The 17,227-nt window shown below is 36.9% G+C and overlaps 1 protein-coding gene across 2 annotated transcripts in view; it reads right to left on the bottom strand.

Annotated features, from left to right (window-relative positions):
* The window catches only part of VWA8 (von Willebrand factor A domain containing 8), a 181,776-nt gene that overhangs the window by 139,494 nt on the left and 25,055 nt on the right, over nucleotides 1-17,227 (bottom strand). For both annotated transcript variants that reach the window (XM_027720277.2, XM_039382906.1), the window contains 4 exons: nucleotides 4,053-4,220; nucleotides 2,050-2,214; nucleotides 1,614-1,663; nucleotides 1,199-1,307 (listed from right to left, as the gene is read on the bottom strand). In XM_027720277.2, coding sequence (XP_027576078.1) covers nucleotides 1,199-1,307; nucleotides 1,614-1,663; nucleotides 2,050-2,214; nucleotides 4,053-4,220 — 492 coding nt within the window. The remainder of the gene's footprint in view (nucleotides 1-1,198; nucleotides 1,308-1,613; nucleotides 1,664-2,049; nucleotides 2,215-4,052; nucleotides 4,221-17,227) is intronic.

The following is a 17,227-nucleotide window of genomic DNA, read 5'->3' as shown; positions in this document are numbered from 1 at the left end:
ACGTATTTCTTTCCTAAAGCCCTCCAAATCCTGCTTCATTTCACTGAACTTGAATTTTAATGACTTCTACATCTAATGTAGGATCACAAATTCAGAAAATAAATTATGTCTGTAAGTATCCAGCACAGCTGAGGGGACCGAGCACCACAGTAACTATATTTCAATGTATATAATCCAATAAAACATGTAGAAAGTGATCTGCTGCTGAGCAGCACCATAGGTAGAAGGACTGCACATGAGACAACAGAGAACTATCCCAAGATCCTTCTATAGACTCCTGCACCTTGGAGAGAGGGTTTGAGAAACTGTCCTTGTACTTTACCCTCCTAGGCTGACCATATCTTCCTGCATGCAAAAGGGTACCAACCCCTCTCTCTCTTCATACAGATCTCATCTCCCAGACTTCCTTCAGGAGGCACCTTCCATTCTGACTTTGGCTTTTTCCACGTAATTATAAAGTCCAAGAGACAGAGGACTATCTGGGAAAGCAGAAAGACTGCCACAGCTTTATTCCTGATCTGCCTGATCTGTCACTGTAAATTCAGCAGGTGTACAGTTGCATATTTCCTTATGAACTGTGGGTGTCAGGAAGCACTGCATCTTCAAGTGTGCAAAACCTGCCTCTTCACGTAACCCTCCGTTTCCATGTTTATTCTAAATCCATCAGACCACCCAAAGACCTAATGTAGGCTTCATCTCAGACAACGTAACTGTTTCCTCTACCCACATTCAAATAGTTTCTTGGGTCCTTTAACATATCAGTTGGAGAACAATAGGTGTCCTTGTAATGCGATCAATCTGATTTAAAGCATAACATTAAATCCAAAGCACTTTTAGGTTGTGCTTTTTATTTCTCTCCAGTGACTACCTGAGTGCTGCCAGGTAAACCATAGATGCCCCTGAAGTCAGGTAACGTGATTTACCAGAGAGGAAAAAATAATAAATTGAGCGCTAAGATACATTTAATCACAGCACAAATTTTATGTCATATCATACTTCATCTTTCAATGTTATGCTATATGCTTGGTTAAAATATTATCCAGAGACATCTGAGTGAGACTTTTCTTCCTCAAACTATTCTTAGTTTTTTCAGGTTTCTTTTTTAAATATTCATGTTAATCTTCTTCTGACAAGATGAATAAACCAGATCTGAGAGATTTTAAGCCCATACAGTTTCACAGCATGTGTATGCACATACCAAAATCTGAACGGCAGCCGATAAGCTGTCTAAAGGAAAATCTGGAAGTCCCAGTGTAGAAGATTCTTGAGAGCAGAGAGTTGTAGCAAAAGACAGGAGCTGAGAAATTCTGCATAGGAAAAAGTAATTACAGAGTTTTATACATGCTATCTATATTTAAAATACTAAAGTATAAAAAGTTAAATACAGTTAAAGATGCTGGAACTACTTCTGAGAGCAAACAAGTAAGGTGTAACTGAAGTTCTAAAGCATGAAGGCTGCATACAAAAAGCTGTGTGAGCGTATACCCACACATACAAAAAAATTTCTTCAGTTCCTGTCTCTATGCAGTGATAGAGAAGCAAAAATAGCACGGAATCCTGCAAGGACATCACTTATTCATTTTTTCAATTTTTTTTTAATTAAGAAAAATTACCTCTCTGTGGAAATGTTTGATCCAATTGAATATAATAGCTGAAGATGGTCCTGAAAATAGAACATAAAATCACAGAATAAATTAATTTTGGGATCATATTGTGGGTCACAGGTCATGATATATATGGCATTTCCTATCTTTTCCTATAATTTAGACATGAGGATTCTACTCACTCCTTGTCAGAGAATTAATTTTATTTAAGAAAAAAAAATCAAATTCTTATATGTTTTACAGAAGTTACTTTTTACATTACTTTTCTGCTGCAGCATTCCATGGCAACTCTAAACCTGCATCTCAGGAATATATTATTAAAAATGTACTTTGAGATAAATTCATAAGTCAAGAATTCTTTTCAGAGGTGAGGTAAGTAAAACATAACACCAAAATATTATCTTTACCCAGTACGAATAATCCAATCTTCTGCTACAACACTCACCTTAAAGGGCAGATGATAAACATCTCTAGCTTGAAATCGAGAGCGAAGAGGTGGATCCAAAGGGTTACCAGAGTATTTAGGTACTGGCAGGCCCAGTGCTATCACTCGAAAATCTTCACTGACCCGAACAATCTTCCATGCATCTAACTCTGATTTTGTATGATCCTAAATAAATTAAAATAAAGCAACAAGAAGAAAAAAAACCCACATCATTAAAAACTTATGATGACTAAGCTCCAGATCAATTAACAGCACTGGTCCTTCAACCTAAACGTGGTAGTGTTCTCATCTTTCATTCAGAGTGGCTAGAAAGCATTGAACTCGTCAAATCTGTGGAAGGTAAAACCAAGTTTTTTCAAAATGAACATAAAAAGAATGCTTGATTAGGTATAGCTTTCAGGCCTGTAGCAATTTGACCAAAAACCCCACAGATGGTGGTGCCTGTTGTGATGCTACCTTACATTACATCATGTGAAAAGGTACCAATATAAGACTGTTTTTATGAAGAACAGAAAATAAACAGACCACAAAATTTATTTTACTCTAAAATATTAGAATTGGGTTACCACGAACAAGCTTTTTTCTTCTTCACCCCCTATTACAAGTGTAAAAGCAACTAAAATCTCCATTTTAAAACTTCCATTTAAAAATTATGTTGTATTATATTAAATAATACAAAACTAGCCTCCTTTATGTATTATTGTCAAGTAAAGGATTCATTACACCCAAAAATGCAGTCTTTATCTTTCCACATCACAGTTAAGACTTCCTTGAAACCACACATGAGTACATTTCCTTCAGACCTAGATGCACAGTAATTATTCACACAGGAGAAGAAAAATGAACATTAGTTTATATAATACAATATTCCCCAAACAATAAAACAACAATATTAGATTTAATACTGTAGCAAGAGATTTATTTAATTCATAAACTATTAGCAGTTTGCCTGAGGCACTCATTTTGAAACATTTAATCATTAGAAAAGTGTTAAATGGAAAAAGGAAAAGAAAATGTTTTGCAAATGAATCTGTTTGAATTCTCATTTTCATTCTTTAAATAAAACTACATTTTAAAAGTTTTGTTTTGAAATATAATAATAATACTTCCAATAACTGCATCTACTAATTAAATATAATAAAATATTTTTGGAAAAGGCATGGATCAGAAGAATTTTAACCACAGATGAGAGGCATAAGAAATATATACATATTTTTAGAAATTCACTATGGTACTTCAGCACAGTTGGTAAGTTCATACAATTGAGATCAATGACAGAAGACTTACTGCATATTTCCCTCCTGTGCCACATGGGTCTGAATTATATACCTAACCACAGTTAGGTATGGTAGACAGAAAACGTGAGCAAGCAGGTGTTAGACTGACAGGTATATGACTGGCAACTACAGTACATGAAAGTAAGATGCAAAGTACTACTGAAACTGTCAAAAAAAAAATAATGTTAGTGAGTAAAATCTCATTTCCTATCAATCTAACCATTTTCTATAGTTTAGATTGCTCTTTACATATACTTTTGCAAATTAAAGGCAAAATAGCACCAATGAATACAGTGTCGCTCATCTTGATCTCATTCGTTTGGTATCCTAACATTTTAAAGGCTTAGCAACAAGGCTATTGCAACGTTGAAGCATTATCTGAACTTCATGGGAACAATTTCAACTTAAATATCTTTTCACAAGTATATTTTAGTTCCACGTTTTAGAAACATACACGCTTCATATAAGGTTAACATGGACTACTCTTTTTCCTGTGAAGACAAGATACAGATGAAAACTTTTTGGTTTTGAAAACAATAGTTTGACTTCCCACATAGCTTACCCTGCCTACTTCATTCTATGCAACATTCCAGAAAAAACCACAGAAACCTTGGTGAGATTTCCCCCATTTGATCTGTAAGTACTCTCCCCTTCACAACAGTATTCCAGCACTACCAAGAACAGGAAAAAAAAAGAAAAAGGAAAATCCAAAGAGCATTTCCATACCTGCAAAAGTTTGTCATAACGCTCTGCAGACATGAGAAAACGACCATCTTCAAGCTGCATTTCCCTATTCTCCAGCAAATTGTTTAACACTGGCAGGACATTCCGCTCAGCCTTCTCCAAGCCTTCCAGAACAAGAATTCTGCCTTCAGTAGCTGCACGAACCGCACACTTTTAAAAAAAAAAAAACACAACAATATTATAATAGAATTAAACCTTCCATATTTCATTAAATCCTGCTGAAAAAGAACCTCCAAGTGTTTCCCAAAACAGTGCCTCTTTCTGTAAGAATCAATAAGATTCACATCAGTAGCAATCAGGAAGAATGACAGCTGACTACTTTAACAGTGCTACACATTCATGAGCTGGACTTTTATCTCCTAACTATTACAGGGACTGACAGAAATAAGTTCTTCTATTTTGTACCAACAGAATAAAATATAAAACTTTGCAGAATTTTAGTGTATACACAGTTTATATTAATATATGTGACATCCTTTCTTTTTGATGTCACATAATATTTTGCACTTTTGGGTATTTTAACAATTCTGGGATAGGTACCTAAACAGAAAACATACAATCAAGGTGGTTTTACAAGTTGAAAATTATATTAAAATACTTAGAAAAAGGTCTGGTATTCCTTTGGATTTTTCAGAATATGCACCAGCATAATACATCCTCAGCACATTGTTTAGTCTGATTAGATTATAAATCTATTGAAATCAAACATGGATGATGAAAACAAAATAGTGCTAATAAATAATACGGTTTTTTTAAAAGTGAAAAAGTAAAAAATATTTAGAAGTATATTCCCTGACTGAATATGGTCTTCTACAAAACCAGAATAAAAATGCAGCCATTGACTTTATAATCCTTTGGAGACTTAGGGATAGAAAATTATTTCCTTTCTAGTTAATTTGTTGTTTACATATGGCTGCTTATCTAAGTGCATAATGTTGAGCCAAAATGTAAAACTAAGCTGTGCTGGTGATTTCGTGCAACCTTATTATAATGACATTCACTCAAGTACATTAACTGCACTTGCTATCTAATATTCCTAATTACTGCCCAGTAAAAGACTCTGAAATACAATGCATTCTTGTGCTTCTCCAATTTGCAGAAGTGTAATCAGATAACAACACGGCACATTTGGGCACAGGTCACATTTAGAGGCATCGAAGAGTCTTTCTTTGCATTCCTATCACATTTAAATACAATTTTAGTCACAAGCACAGCTACAAAGGGAGACAAATGAAGTCTCTTTAGATCATGCCTCCCATAAACTCCTACAGAAGAACCTGTCATATAATACTAGATGGAAACTTCTGATGAATACAATAGATGCCAAAATTGGGTCAGAGAGAAAGAAGGAAGATATGAGAAAGAATAATGGAGAAACATTAGAATACAAAAATAACTCCCAAAAATTATATATGAAAGCAGAGGTATAAAGGATGCATAAGAGGATAGAGACGAAGAGTTCTGCACAACAAATTGATTGCTATGTGTTATAAAGCATCCAACTGAATCAGAGATCCATCTGAGAAGACAGTAAATGATAAGACTAACTAATTAAGATGCTTCTTATGCACAGTTTAGAAACATAACCAACAACTGGTAAATTAGCCATAACATAAGCTTTTCACATTGCTATTAAAATGGAAATAATCCCTAATCATTAATGTATCTAATACAGACCCAGGTAAACACTACTGAAAAAAGGCACTACTAAATCTTGGTACACATCTCCAGATCAAGTTCCTTTCTTAGAAAGAGGAGATTTTTATATCTGGCCTCACAATCAGTATCTGAGGAACATGGAATAAACCTGCTAAAATTAGCGACAATGCTTAGATTATTTCTCTTCCACTGAACCACCAATTCTTTAAATAAGCAATGAATTTTGTTGTTGTTGTTCATTGAGGACATTATAACCTACTAACAGGCAACATAAAATACCCTTCTCCTTATCCCATAAAACGTATACCAAGGATAAATTCTCTATTAACATTCTTCCCTAGAAAGGTCACTGGTCAAGTAAAAAATCTGTTTCAATCTGTTTGAATAGAAAACCTGAGTCTCCACCAGACAGTCCAATACCTGGCATGAACAAAATGCGATTTTGTCTAAACGCAGCCTGGAAATACAGCCAGAATACACTTTAACAAACAGTTTATTTGCCAAGTTGGTTGGATTCTGCACATTATAAGTCTGTGAAGACTTTATGACTGATTTTTACTAGCCAGAGGAAAATACACATTCTGTTCATATGGTTTCAAAATATTTTGAGTATCCATAGAATCTTGTTGACTCACGTTGAGACACGCACATTATGGGTGAAGGCTTGCTGAAATGACAGGCTTCCAGTATCAACACAAACCTCTTTCTTGAACTTGTATATGAAGGATATCTGCTGTAGGGGTGACACTGCTGACAGTGAATATTAGGAAGTATATAAAAATCATTAACTTCAAGAAAGAAGATACTCTTCATTAGCAGTGCAATCTTGAGAAGCGGCCTACTACACTGCTGACTGCTGATCATCAGGACCAAATACAGAGCTTGGAAACTGTTCGAAGTTGTTAGTCAAAGTTCTATTTCTCGAGAAAACAAAATTTCAAGATAAGCTTCAAATTATCTTTACCCACCTATATGTACCTTTAACAATCAGCTTCAGGAAAGACTGAATGTACAACCATGGTTTTTTACTTCTTAATCAAAGACACCCCATAACAATACCATGACCACAACATGGGTTCTAATGTACTCTGATTGGCCTTCTACCAAACTGTGTTCCTTTATTTATCTTCAAAGCCTATCTGAAATAATGGAAGTTTTTCTCCAGAATACAATTAAGTAATGCACACTTCATCTACCTCTAAAATTCTTGTGTTAAGTAGCATAAAGTCTGCTCTTAAGACCAGAACAGCTGAACTATCTCTTGCTGAACTATGCTATTTCTGCATTCTGGTTGTTAATAAGTAGTAACTTTTTGCTAGGCATACTACAAGGCATCCTCTGAATCATTACTTCAGTTTTATCTGTGTATTGATGGATTGGTATGGAAACTAAAATGCAATAAAAAAATCAGAGGAAGGAAAGTAAGTTTGCAATCTGCCACTGAAAATCGTTTTTTAAAAATGCTTCCAAGAAACAAATCTTCATAATTCTGTAAAGAGAACCCAGAAAGAGTTGCACTGCCTCCCTCTCTCACTAGCCTTGTTCATTCTAAATGTTTAATATCAAACATAAATTTGACAGGGGGGCTTATATCATGCAACCTTGCTAATAAATCTAAGATTAAACATATAAATACTTGTTAAAAGGCCAAGAGGGATTTCTTAAATGTTTACTTTCAGATTTACTGTCACTGCAGTGAGGGACTATTTTGCTCATCAGAGGAGGACAGATGCTGCTGCCTCCCACCTGTGCTCCCAGGGCTCTGGAAGGATGGTAACCTGGATACCTGCTCCAGGGAATACCTGCAGCTACTGCAGGCTGGGAGCAGAAACCTTTCACATAGCACTGATCTCACTGTAATGGCTTTATGCAACAAATATGTGACACAGAACGCTTACCACAGTTTCACACTGCATCTAAAAATACATGTATTTTACCCTTAAAGGCAAAACCACCTTAGAAACAAGACAACCCTAAGCAGACTTTCATTGACTTGTCTGTAGCTGAACCACAGTGAGCTCCTCCATTTGAGCATTGCAAAATATAAGTGCAGGAAGCTGTAAACCCCAGTTTTGACATAAATCACACTGTATAAACACATGGATGAAGTTATAGAGTGTTAGAAAGGGATGAAGGACAGAAAAAAGCTCACCACAATGCACCTACTGAAATGCATGAGAACTAATGAGGTAAGGATTCTCAACATCTGTAGCCTACATTTCAGATGTCCCTTCCAATGCAATATCTTGTTCCCACCACCTGCACAATATCCCACACAAACTCATCCACCTAATTCTTTCCAATCATTCTTGTATCTCATAAACATCACAACAATGTAATGTCCAGATGTCATTTATGATGAAAAGAGACCCTTAACAACCATATGTTAAAGACAACACAAAACTTTGGCTGGTTTTGAGCTAACATGATGCTGACTGCCTTCAGCAGGCTAAAAGGACTTGAACTATTAAATCCATGGCACAGTCTGTTTTCCAGTGAAGGGAGGGGGACGTTTGAGTCCCTGTAACCTACCATGCTAACAAATATCACAAAACTCAGAGGAAATTGATACCTTCTAAATTTATTTCCATGGGTCAAATACAATGATCAAGTTTTTAAAATTTACATTGTTCAAACTAACCAACAAGTAACAGGTAACAGAAAAAGAAATTATAGAGATGCAGAATGGAATATGTTAGGAGCTTTTATTACTCATTTTACCAAGGAAGGAAGAGTACATTGATCAAAGCTTGTAATTTACTGTAAATGGCTCATGTTATTCTTCTAAAAAGATGCAAAAGAACCAATAAGATAATAATTTTTATAATACTGATATGAAAACAGCAAACTCTCTAGAAATTTAGAGGTAGTCTAAAGATCGACATACAAACACACGTTGGGGCAGTGAAGCATACAAAATTGTCTCCTACTGGGGAAACTACTATGCTAAATTTTAAAGATATCTGTAAACAATGTCTAATTTTTTTCTAATATCCAATCTAAACCTCCTCTGGTGCAGCTTGAGGCCATTTCCTCTCATCCTGTCACTTGTCACCTGGGAGAAGAGACCTACCTCCATCTTTCTACAACTTCTTTTCAGGTAGTTGTAGAGAGCAATAAGGTCTCCCCTTAACCTAAACAAACCCAGCTCCCTCAGCCGCTCCTCATAAGACTTGTGCTCCAGACCTTTCATCAGCTTCACTGCTCTTCGTTGGACTCAATCCAGCACCTCAGTGTCCTTCGTGTAGTGAGAGGCCCAAAACTGAACACAGGACTCAAGGTATGGCCTCAACAGCACCAAGTACAGAGGGACAATCACTTTCTTGGTCCTGCTGGCTGCACTGTTTCTGATATAAGCCAGGATACCACTGACCTTCTTGGTCACCTCAGCACTCTGCTGGCTCATGTTCAGCTGGTTGTGAACCAGCACCCCCAGGTCCCTTTCCAATGGGCAGCTTTCCAGCCACTCTTCCCCTGGCCTGTAGCACTGCATGGGGTTATTATGATCCAAGTACAGGATCCAGTACTTCGCCTTCCTGAACCTCATACCATTGGCCTCAATCCCTTGATCTAGCCTGTCCAGATCCCTCTGCAGAGTCTTGCTGCCCTCCAGCAGATCAACACTCCCACCCAACTTGGTGTTGTCTGTGAACTGACTGAGGGTGCACTCGATTGCCTCATCCAGGTTAACAAAAAAGATGTTAAACAGGACTGACCACAATACTAAGCCCTGGGAAACATGACTGGTGACCGGCCACCAGTTGGATGTAACTCCATTCACCATCACTCTCTGGGCCTGGCCATCCTGCCAGTTTTTAACCCAGCACCCATCCAAGTCATGAGCAGTCAGTTTCTCCAGCAGAATGCTGTGGGAAACAGTGTCAAAAGCTTTAAAGAAGTTTAGGTAAACAACATCCCCAGCCTTTCCATTATCCATTACGTGGGTCACCTTGTCGCAGAAGGAGATCACGCTGGTCAAGCAGGACCTGCCTTTCACAAGCCCATGCTGGCTGGGCCTGATTTCCTGGTTGTCCTGTACATGTTACATGATGGCACTCAAGATAATCTGCTCCATGCCCTTCCCTGGCACCAAGGTCAGGCTAACAGACCTGTAGTTCCCAGGATTCTCCTTGTGACTGTTCTTACAGACAGGCATCACACTTGTAGTTGACCAGAACTGCTGGTAAATGATTGAATACGATAAGACTTCCTCCAAAATAACAAAAACTATGTAGTAACATAAAGGCCTACTAAAGTCATATTCAACCAGTTTAAAAACAAAAATATCAACTTTTTATGAAAAATTACTGTAATCTTTTTCCTTAAATATTTTTAAAACCTTGTGCTAGTTGTTTAAAATAGAATTTATTTAATATAAATTTCTGAATGCATAAAGGCATTGAAAGATGACACACAGACCTACTATTTATCAAAAACGTGTAGTCTGTTTTTTGTTACAAAATTTTTCATTTTGTAGACAATGATATACTACAGTTTCGCATTTTACAATTTAGGCCACAAGTATACTGAGTTACACATATTCCAAATGTGATGTTCAGGTTTTATGAAAATCAAAGTAATAGTAACTAATGTTATAAGTCAAATTAAAAAGGTAACTTAAGAACAAATTCAACCTTTTTTTTCACTCTGTAATGGAGTAGAGGGCTACATATTCACTATTCAGCCTACCCGCTGAGTTAATCAAGTGTTTTCTGGGTAGGTTTTATAGTGAATTTTCCCCTGTGAGGTTAGGAAAATTACAAGACAGGTACTGTTATCCACTCCTTTTTTTATTGAAAACCCCACAAAAGACAGAGAAATTGCAGTATACAAGAGCACTGTCAGACAGGCTAGTTAGTATCCAGAGGGAATCCAGCTGTCTGCAGTAGTTAGTGTTTCAGTGAGGATGAATGGCCTGCAATGGTGAGCATCTAATTCATAATGCAACACCATGGCACAGAATGAAAAACAGCTAAAGAAAAAACTATTGAGTTTATTGGAATTTCAAATCAGAAAACTTGGCTAGAAAAGTTTACTCTAGGAAGTGAATCAGAACAAAAATATCTTAATGTGACAAGAACTGGAACAGTCTTTCATTTCACAGTCATTGATTTTTGCTTCTCCAGTCACTGATTTCAGCTTCCTCTCCACTTTTTTGTTTTTCCATTTTTGAAGTATCACACGTCAAATGATGTTTTATTTCCATCACCCCTTACCCTAAAATGACAGTCAGGTGTTTTTGCAATAGTGTCTGCAAACTGTATTTACAAGAAATCATGTCCCCACACAGGTAGGGTCCGGCTATTGTAGCTGCTTTACAACAGGTATATTAGTACAACAGCATATTTACATCAGATACGTGAAACATTTTACCTCTTGGGCAAAGCCAGAACCAGGAACAAGAAAACTGAGTGTTTTCACAGACTTACTAGCGTAAATACCTACAAACAAAGAAACTTGGAGGGTTTTTATCTTCATTTGCTATAACTCTCGTCTTGGAGGGTTTTTATCTTCATTTGCTATAACTCTTGTCTTCAGGACAAGAATAAGGGAGAAAGGTAATTTAAGTTTTTCTTCCTTTTGAGTAGCAAAATAAAAAGGAAATTAGGTATTTGACAGATATCTAAAAGTTATTAAGTTGGTTATCACTCAGAAATCACTTTCACTCAGAGCACCATCCATCAAGTCCATATTGCCTATGGGTATTAAGACCCCATATATTACCAAGTATTAGTCTTTCCCCCATTGTAGGAAATAACAGCTGAAAGGAAAGTAGAATATACATGTAACAGACACAAAAATAAGAAAAAAGAACCTCACACTTTTGATTTTAGTCTGTAAGGAATTATAAATACACGGTTCTAATACTCCTCCACATTACATCGCAGGCATTCCTCTACATACCCGATACATCAACACAAGATACCAGAGTTTGAACTATCAACTAACAAATCAAGTTAAATGCTGACACTTTTCGTAGCATGAAAGAAATATTGCAAATGATTAAAACAAAATCCCTTCTCAAAGTTAAGAGGCTACTATATAGGGATCCTCACCATGCATTTTCTTTTTAGATACAAGATATACTATGTCAACAACAATAAAGATTGACTTCATCCAAATATTCTTGATTTCTACCTAATGTTTCCCTCTTTCTGTGCAATGTTGGACAAAACAAGAAAATAAATAGTAACATTCACACTTTTGGAGTAGTGCAATGCTTATCTCTTCTCTCTACAAATTTTGCTCTCTCGCTCCTTGTTCTAGGTAGACAGATACTGCAGTGACAGTCAGTCAATGAAGTTATACTTTCTGACAATGCCTTTGCTGTGGCTAACTTACCAGCACATCAAAAGCCCACTGTCTCCTCCAAAGCAGTAAGTTAATAAATCACAGAATTAGTCCGTGATAGAGAGCAATAATTTGCTCTCACTGGTTATTTTTTTAAAGTTGAATTACCCTTACACAGCTCTTTAGTAAGATACAGAAAGATTTTTATTTTTATCTGTGTACACAAACACATATAAAAATACATACACACACACTCTCAAATATAATTATAATCTCACTCTCAAATATTATTATAATTTCATTCAATTATTCTCATGTCTGATTTTATAGTTCCCTTTCTATTCTGCTTTGATTAAAGGAAACCAAACTTAAGTCTGTTTAGTGCTACTCCAGGGGATTTCATGTCATGTTCATTTTATAGACAGGATAGTTTAAGCTGTCATTTCTGCCACTCTGGGTATTTAACTGTTTGCTACAAGAAGTCTTTCAAGCCTTGTTAGAAGATTATTTTTCTGGTATCTTGACAATCAATTTTATATTTTATCATGGTGTAACTTATGATGCTGGTGCAGTTAGGGATGTAAAATTATTGTATTAAAATGAATATGTTCACATAGTTCAAAGATACTCCAAAACAGTCTAATTCTGTATATGCAGAAATGACAGTGATATACATATATATCCACTCAGTGGATACAGTTTAATCCGCAAATCTTCAAAAACATGACATTGAATTTGTAATTTTTCAGCACATAATCATATGACATCTATATACTTATTCCAACCTCAGTTAATTTGATTGTCTTGAACAGAAAAGGCTGTACACTTTATTAAGTGGTTTTTGTTTAGGAAGCTTGTTTCATTTTATGCAAAAGCTGGAAGTTACAGGGTAAACAAAACCAGGCATTTCAGACAACATGGTTTGTGACACAATCCTGGAGCAATACACCTCTCAAGCACCAATAAAATGGCTTAGCTGCTCTCCCAAATGCATCTATTACACTAAAATAATGTAGGATTTCCTTAGATGTAATAATTACTAATGCAGAAGGCTGTACTAATAAGAGTGTAAACCAGAGATGTGCCTTTTATACCTTTACACACACAATAAAAAGCAAAACCACATCAGAAAAAAAAAAGGACAAAAAATATCAAATCTAATTCCTTGGAATCTTCATACTGGTTCAATGAAGTTGACAGCTCAACTATAAGGAGTTATAGAAGCAGAAAACCACTCTACAAGACAAGCTCTTCTATCAATAAAAGCAAAATTAGAAGGTATCATTTAAATATTTATGTAATACGATTTTAACTAATTGCTTGATATACAACATAATTAACCCATGCAATAAATTACAGAATAAAATCAAGAGGTTACTTAATTAGCTCAGTAACAGCAATAATGACATTTTTGAGGCTTTTAATAGTGAATTATAGATGAAAGCCAAAATTAATGGCCCAAGGTAAAGACTAGAAAACAGAATTTTCTGCTGTCAGTACTTGAATTAAAACAAATAATTCACCATTACCCCATTATAAATTCTTTATTTTACATTAGTTTAATAGGGAATGAATCTACCAATTCAATGTTTACCTTTCTGTATTAGGGAGGGTTGGGACCATACTGAATCTTGAAAACCAAGACACCGTTGCAAGCTCAACAAAACTGATATTTATTACCAAGAGGTGGCCAACAAAACAAACAAACCCAAAAGGGAGGAAGAAGGAGAGAAATAAGCCCCCAGCATGACCTCCCCAGTTACCCAGCTGTTGCCCATAAAGTTATCTTACCGACCGAGCATGCCTATAATTACCCATAGCAGAAGCTGCATCCTTGGAGAGTCAGTAAGTTCACAAACTGGCAGGCGTCCCCACCAAAGGCAACGTTGTCCTTGAGGTAAAGCTAGCTCTCTTCTAAGAAAGCGCTATCTGCTTTTATACAATTAATTGAGTGACCTCAACCTCCGCAGGTGTGGCCAGCACCGCCCAGCCAGAGGCCCTCAGTCCCACCCCCTATTATGTAAGCACATCTCTTCTGCACATGCGTGAGAACTTCGGAAATCCCCTAACGCACGCGCAGTATGCTTTGGGGGTCTTCCTTAACTGAGTCAGGGGTCGAGCCTTCCTCCCTTCCTCTTCGATTTCTCCTTCAAATGCCCTTGGCAGACAACGAACCAATAGTAGAACACCAACTACAATAGTTTATACAGAAGTTCTCCCTCCAAGGACGAATTCACTATTTTATCAGTGAACTTGGCAAGGAGAATATAAACTACTACAGGTGGCTGGGGCCAAACAGATCAAAAGTATCAGCATAAATTCACCTTGCTACACTTTCTTTTAATGGCCTCCTATTCCTGAGGTAAATAAACCCTTTTTCAGATATCTCTGTTACCTACCTAACTCCAAATCTCCCATTTGATTCATTCTAGTACTAAGAAATGCTAATATGCAAGAATATTTGATACGCTGGCCCTTCAATATACATTTCAATACAGAATTACAGTAACTGTTTCCCAATTGCCGCCTTTCAAATCTATTTAAAATAACTAACTGCAATTATGTTCAGTAACTTCATGTTAAAGTATAGCAGATGTTTGGAAACCTCTGAGATAAAAATTTATAGCATTTAATCTGTCACTATTAAAAGTAGAGCTATAAACAACTGTAATATCTTAACAATCACTCAGAAAACTTTGCAAACCCTTCTGGGTCTGCAAACTTGACGATTCACTAAATTAAAGTTCTTTCTGGTCACAAGATGCCAGGTTTCATTACAGTATATTATTATTCAAAGTGTAAATTACAGTACTATGTTAAGACTTGTATACAGAGAGCCTCATCTACCTTAAACAACAGCTAAGTTTTATTCAACTCACAGAATTCATACAGAGCGTGTTCTGGAAACCAGACTTTCGAACTTTGCTGTCTTCTCTTGGGTGTCACAAAGAGCAAGCATGAGATTCCACAGGACAGGAAGCAGTAGGTAAATCTGAAAAGCGGAGCCTAGTATCTTCAGTTCCTCACCTTTTCTTTAGCTCAGCTATGCCACTTGGAGCAATCCAAGCTCTTTAGGGAATATTTTGTTAAGGCTACCTACTGATACCTTTCTCTATCTTCAAACAGTTCATGGCCTGTGGTTTAAAGAAGAGTAGTGTCCGGCTTCTCTAATGTTTTGAATTGGTACAGCCATCTGCAAACCTCAAAATCATTAAATGAACTAATTAAAATTCAGGCACCAATGTAACCTGTAAAACTTTATAGCTCAATAATAAAATGGAATAATTAGATCTATGATGGTTCTAAACACAAGTATGTACCATATTTTACGTATCTTTACCTAAAATGTAGGGCGAGAAAACTTCAGCTGGAACACCATGTTTCAAATATTCTAAGTGTTCATCTAAATACCAATTATTTATTTTCTTATTTTCTGTTCAGAGCTTAACCATACATTGGCTACAAAGACAATGAATAAAACATGAGCTGAGTAAAGACATCATGATTCCAACTGATTTTAGTACTATGGTATCTTGCTAAAGGAAAGTCTTGGTCTGAAGTACCACTGTGTTGGATTCTGGTTAGAACCTTTTAACTGAAAATTTCTAACTCATTGAGGAAGATGGTAATCTTAGACCTTTACTCTGGAAAGCTAATCTTCCTAGAGTGTTCTTACTGGAGTGAGAACACTCGAAACAGCTTGTACAAAGCGAAGCAAGCTGTCTCATACTTGCATTGGGATCAGTGTCTACAGACAAATACAGGGTTAACAGACCATCTCACATCTTGGTGAGCTTCTTACAGTCCCCAGTACAGCCCCAGTGGCCCTTACAAACATTAGTTAATTAATGCTCCTACACTAAATTACCTTGACTATCCTATAGCAAGTGTGAGGATAAGGCTGTCCATAACAGCAAACAGGCATGGAGCTAACATGATTCAAGGAGTTAATCCCACAACCTCCGCAAGTGCTCTTATCCTCTGATAAATGAGAAGCTACAGCCTTAATCCACAGTAAATACTTCAAATTATCTCATATTGTGCAATCCTCACATTTCCAGAGAAGCACGAGACAATCTGAACTACTAGAAATAAATAAAAAAAAATATATATTTAGATTAGCTATTAATTCTTCATTCTGAAGATCTTCCATTGCACAAAGTCATATATCGTGGTTTCAACAAAGTCTGTTTAAAGGTTTCTTGAAAGTCTGCAGGCTGAAAAAGAGATCATCAGGAATTTAAGGGGAAAAAAAAGGAAAATGTTTCTTTAAAACAGAGAAGAGAGCTTTCAGGTTATCTTTTCTCTCAAAAAACACTTGTATGATGGTGATATCATTAACCTCTACAGCATCACCAACTGAAAACTGTTTTAGATAATACATTTAAGTTCATACTACATCAGAGGAATTCACCCACCTTATGTAATTAGAAGCCTAATCTGTGTAAAAATTTTAAGTATCTAGGAAAATGGACATTTCATATGAAGGTGTCATAGGTTTACTTTTTCCAAAAATCCAAGCAGAAATTTTCCTTTCCCCTGTCCCACTGTAAGAGAAGGATGTTGAACAAGGAGGGGGAAGGGGTAATTAACTATACAAAAGAACTAGCTGGCAGACCTGCATTCCCAGCTAATAGCCCTTCTAAAAAAGTGCAGGGAGAGGGGAGGAGTTTTTTCTCCTCCTCTCCTTACAAATGGGGGACACTTCACTTTTTGCCTTAACAGAGTCAAGGTGTGTGTGTGTGTGTGTTGGACAAGCTTTGAGGTCGTTTTGCTCTCGACCTGACCATCTGGCTCCTCTCCGGCCTCGGCTTGCCTTCACAGTGCCCTGTCTCCAGCCCGAATCTGCTCAGAATTCATCAGAGAGTTTGTGCTCGTCAAGGAAAGGGAGGAGTCCCGACCGCAGCCAGCCACAGACAACGTGAGTTTCGTGGTAAAGAAACTGCCCTTCTTTCCCCTTCTCCCCTTCCCCTCCTTGGTGGGGGGGAGATCTCCATTTTGGCTTCTCCCGTGATCCGGGGCCCCCACGTGGTGGCCGCCAGAGCCCAACAGCGCCCCCTGCTGACCGCACTGAGCACTACAGGCTCTGCTCCTCCAGTGATCCAACAGCGCTCCTGCCAACCGCGATTAAAACTGCACTAGAGGACAGAGAAGTATCAGACTGTTTCCTTTTTGAAGGGGACTTTTGGGTACAGGATTATTGCTTA

This window comes from Pipra filicauda, unplaced genomic scaffold (assembly GCF_003945595.2).
Source record: "Pipra filicauda isolate LSUMZ 115617 unplaced genomic scaffold, ASM394559v2 scaffold28_size6257848_pilon, whole genome shotgun sequence".
Taxonomy (NCBI): domain Eukaryota; kingdom Metazoa; phylum Chordata; class Aves; order Passeriformes; family Pipridae; genus Pipra; species Pipra filicauda.
This window is presented reverse-complemented; position numbering and strand designations above follow the sequence as displayed.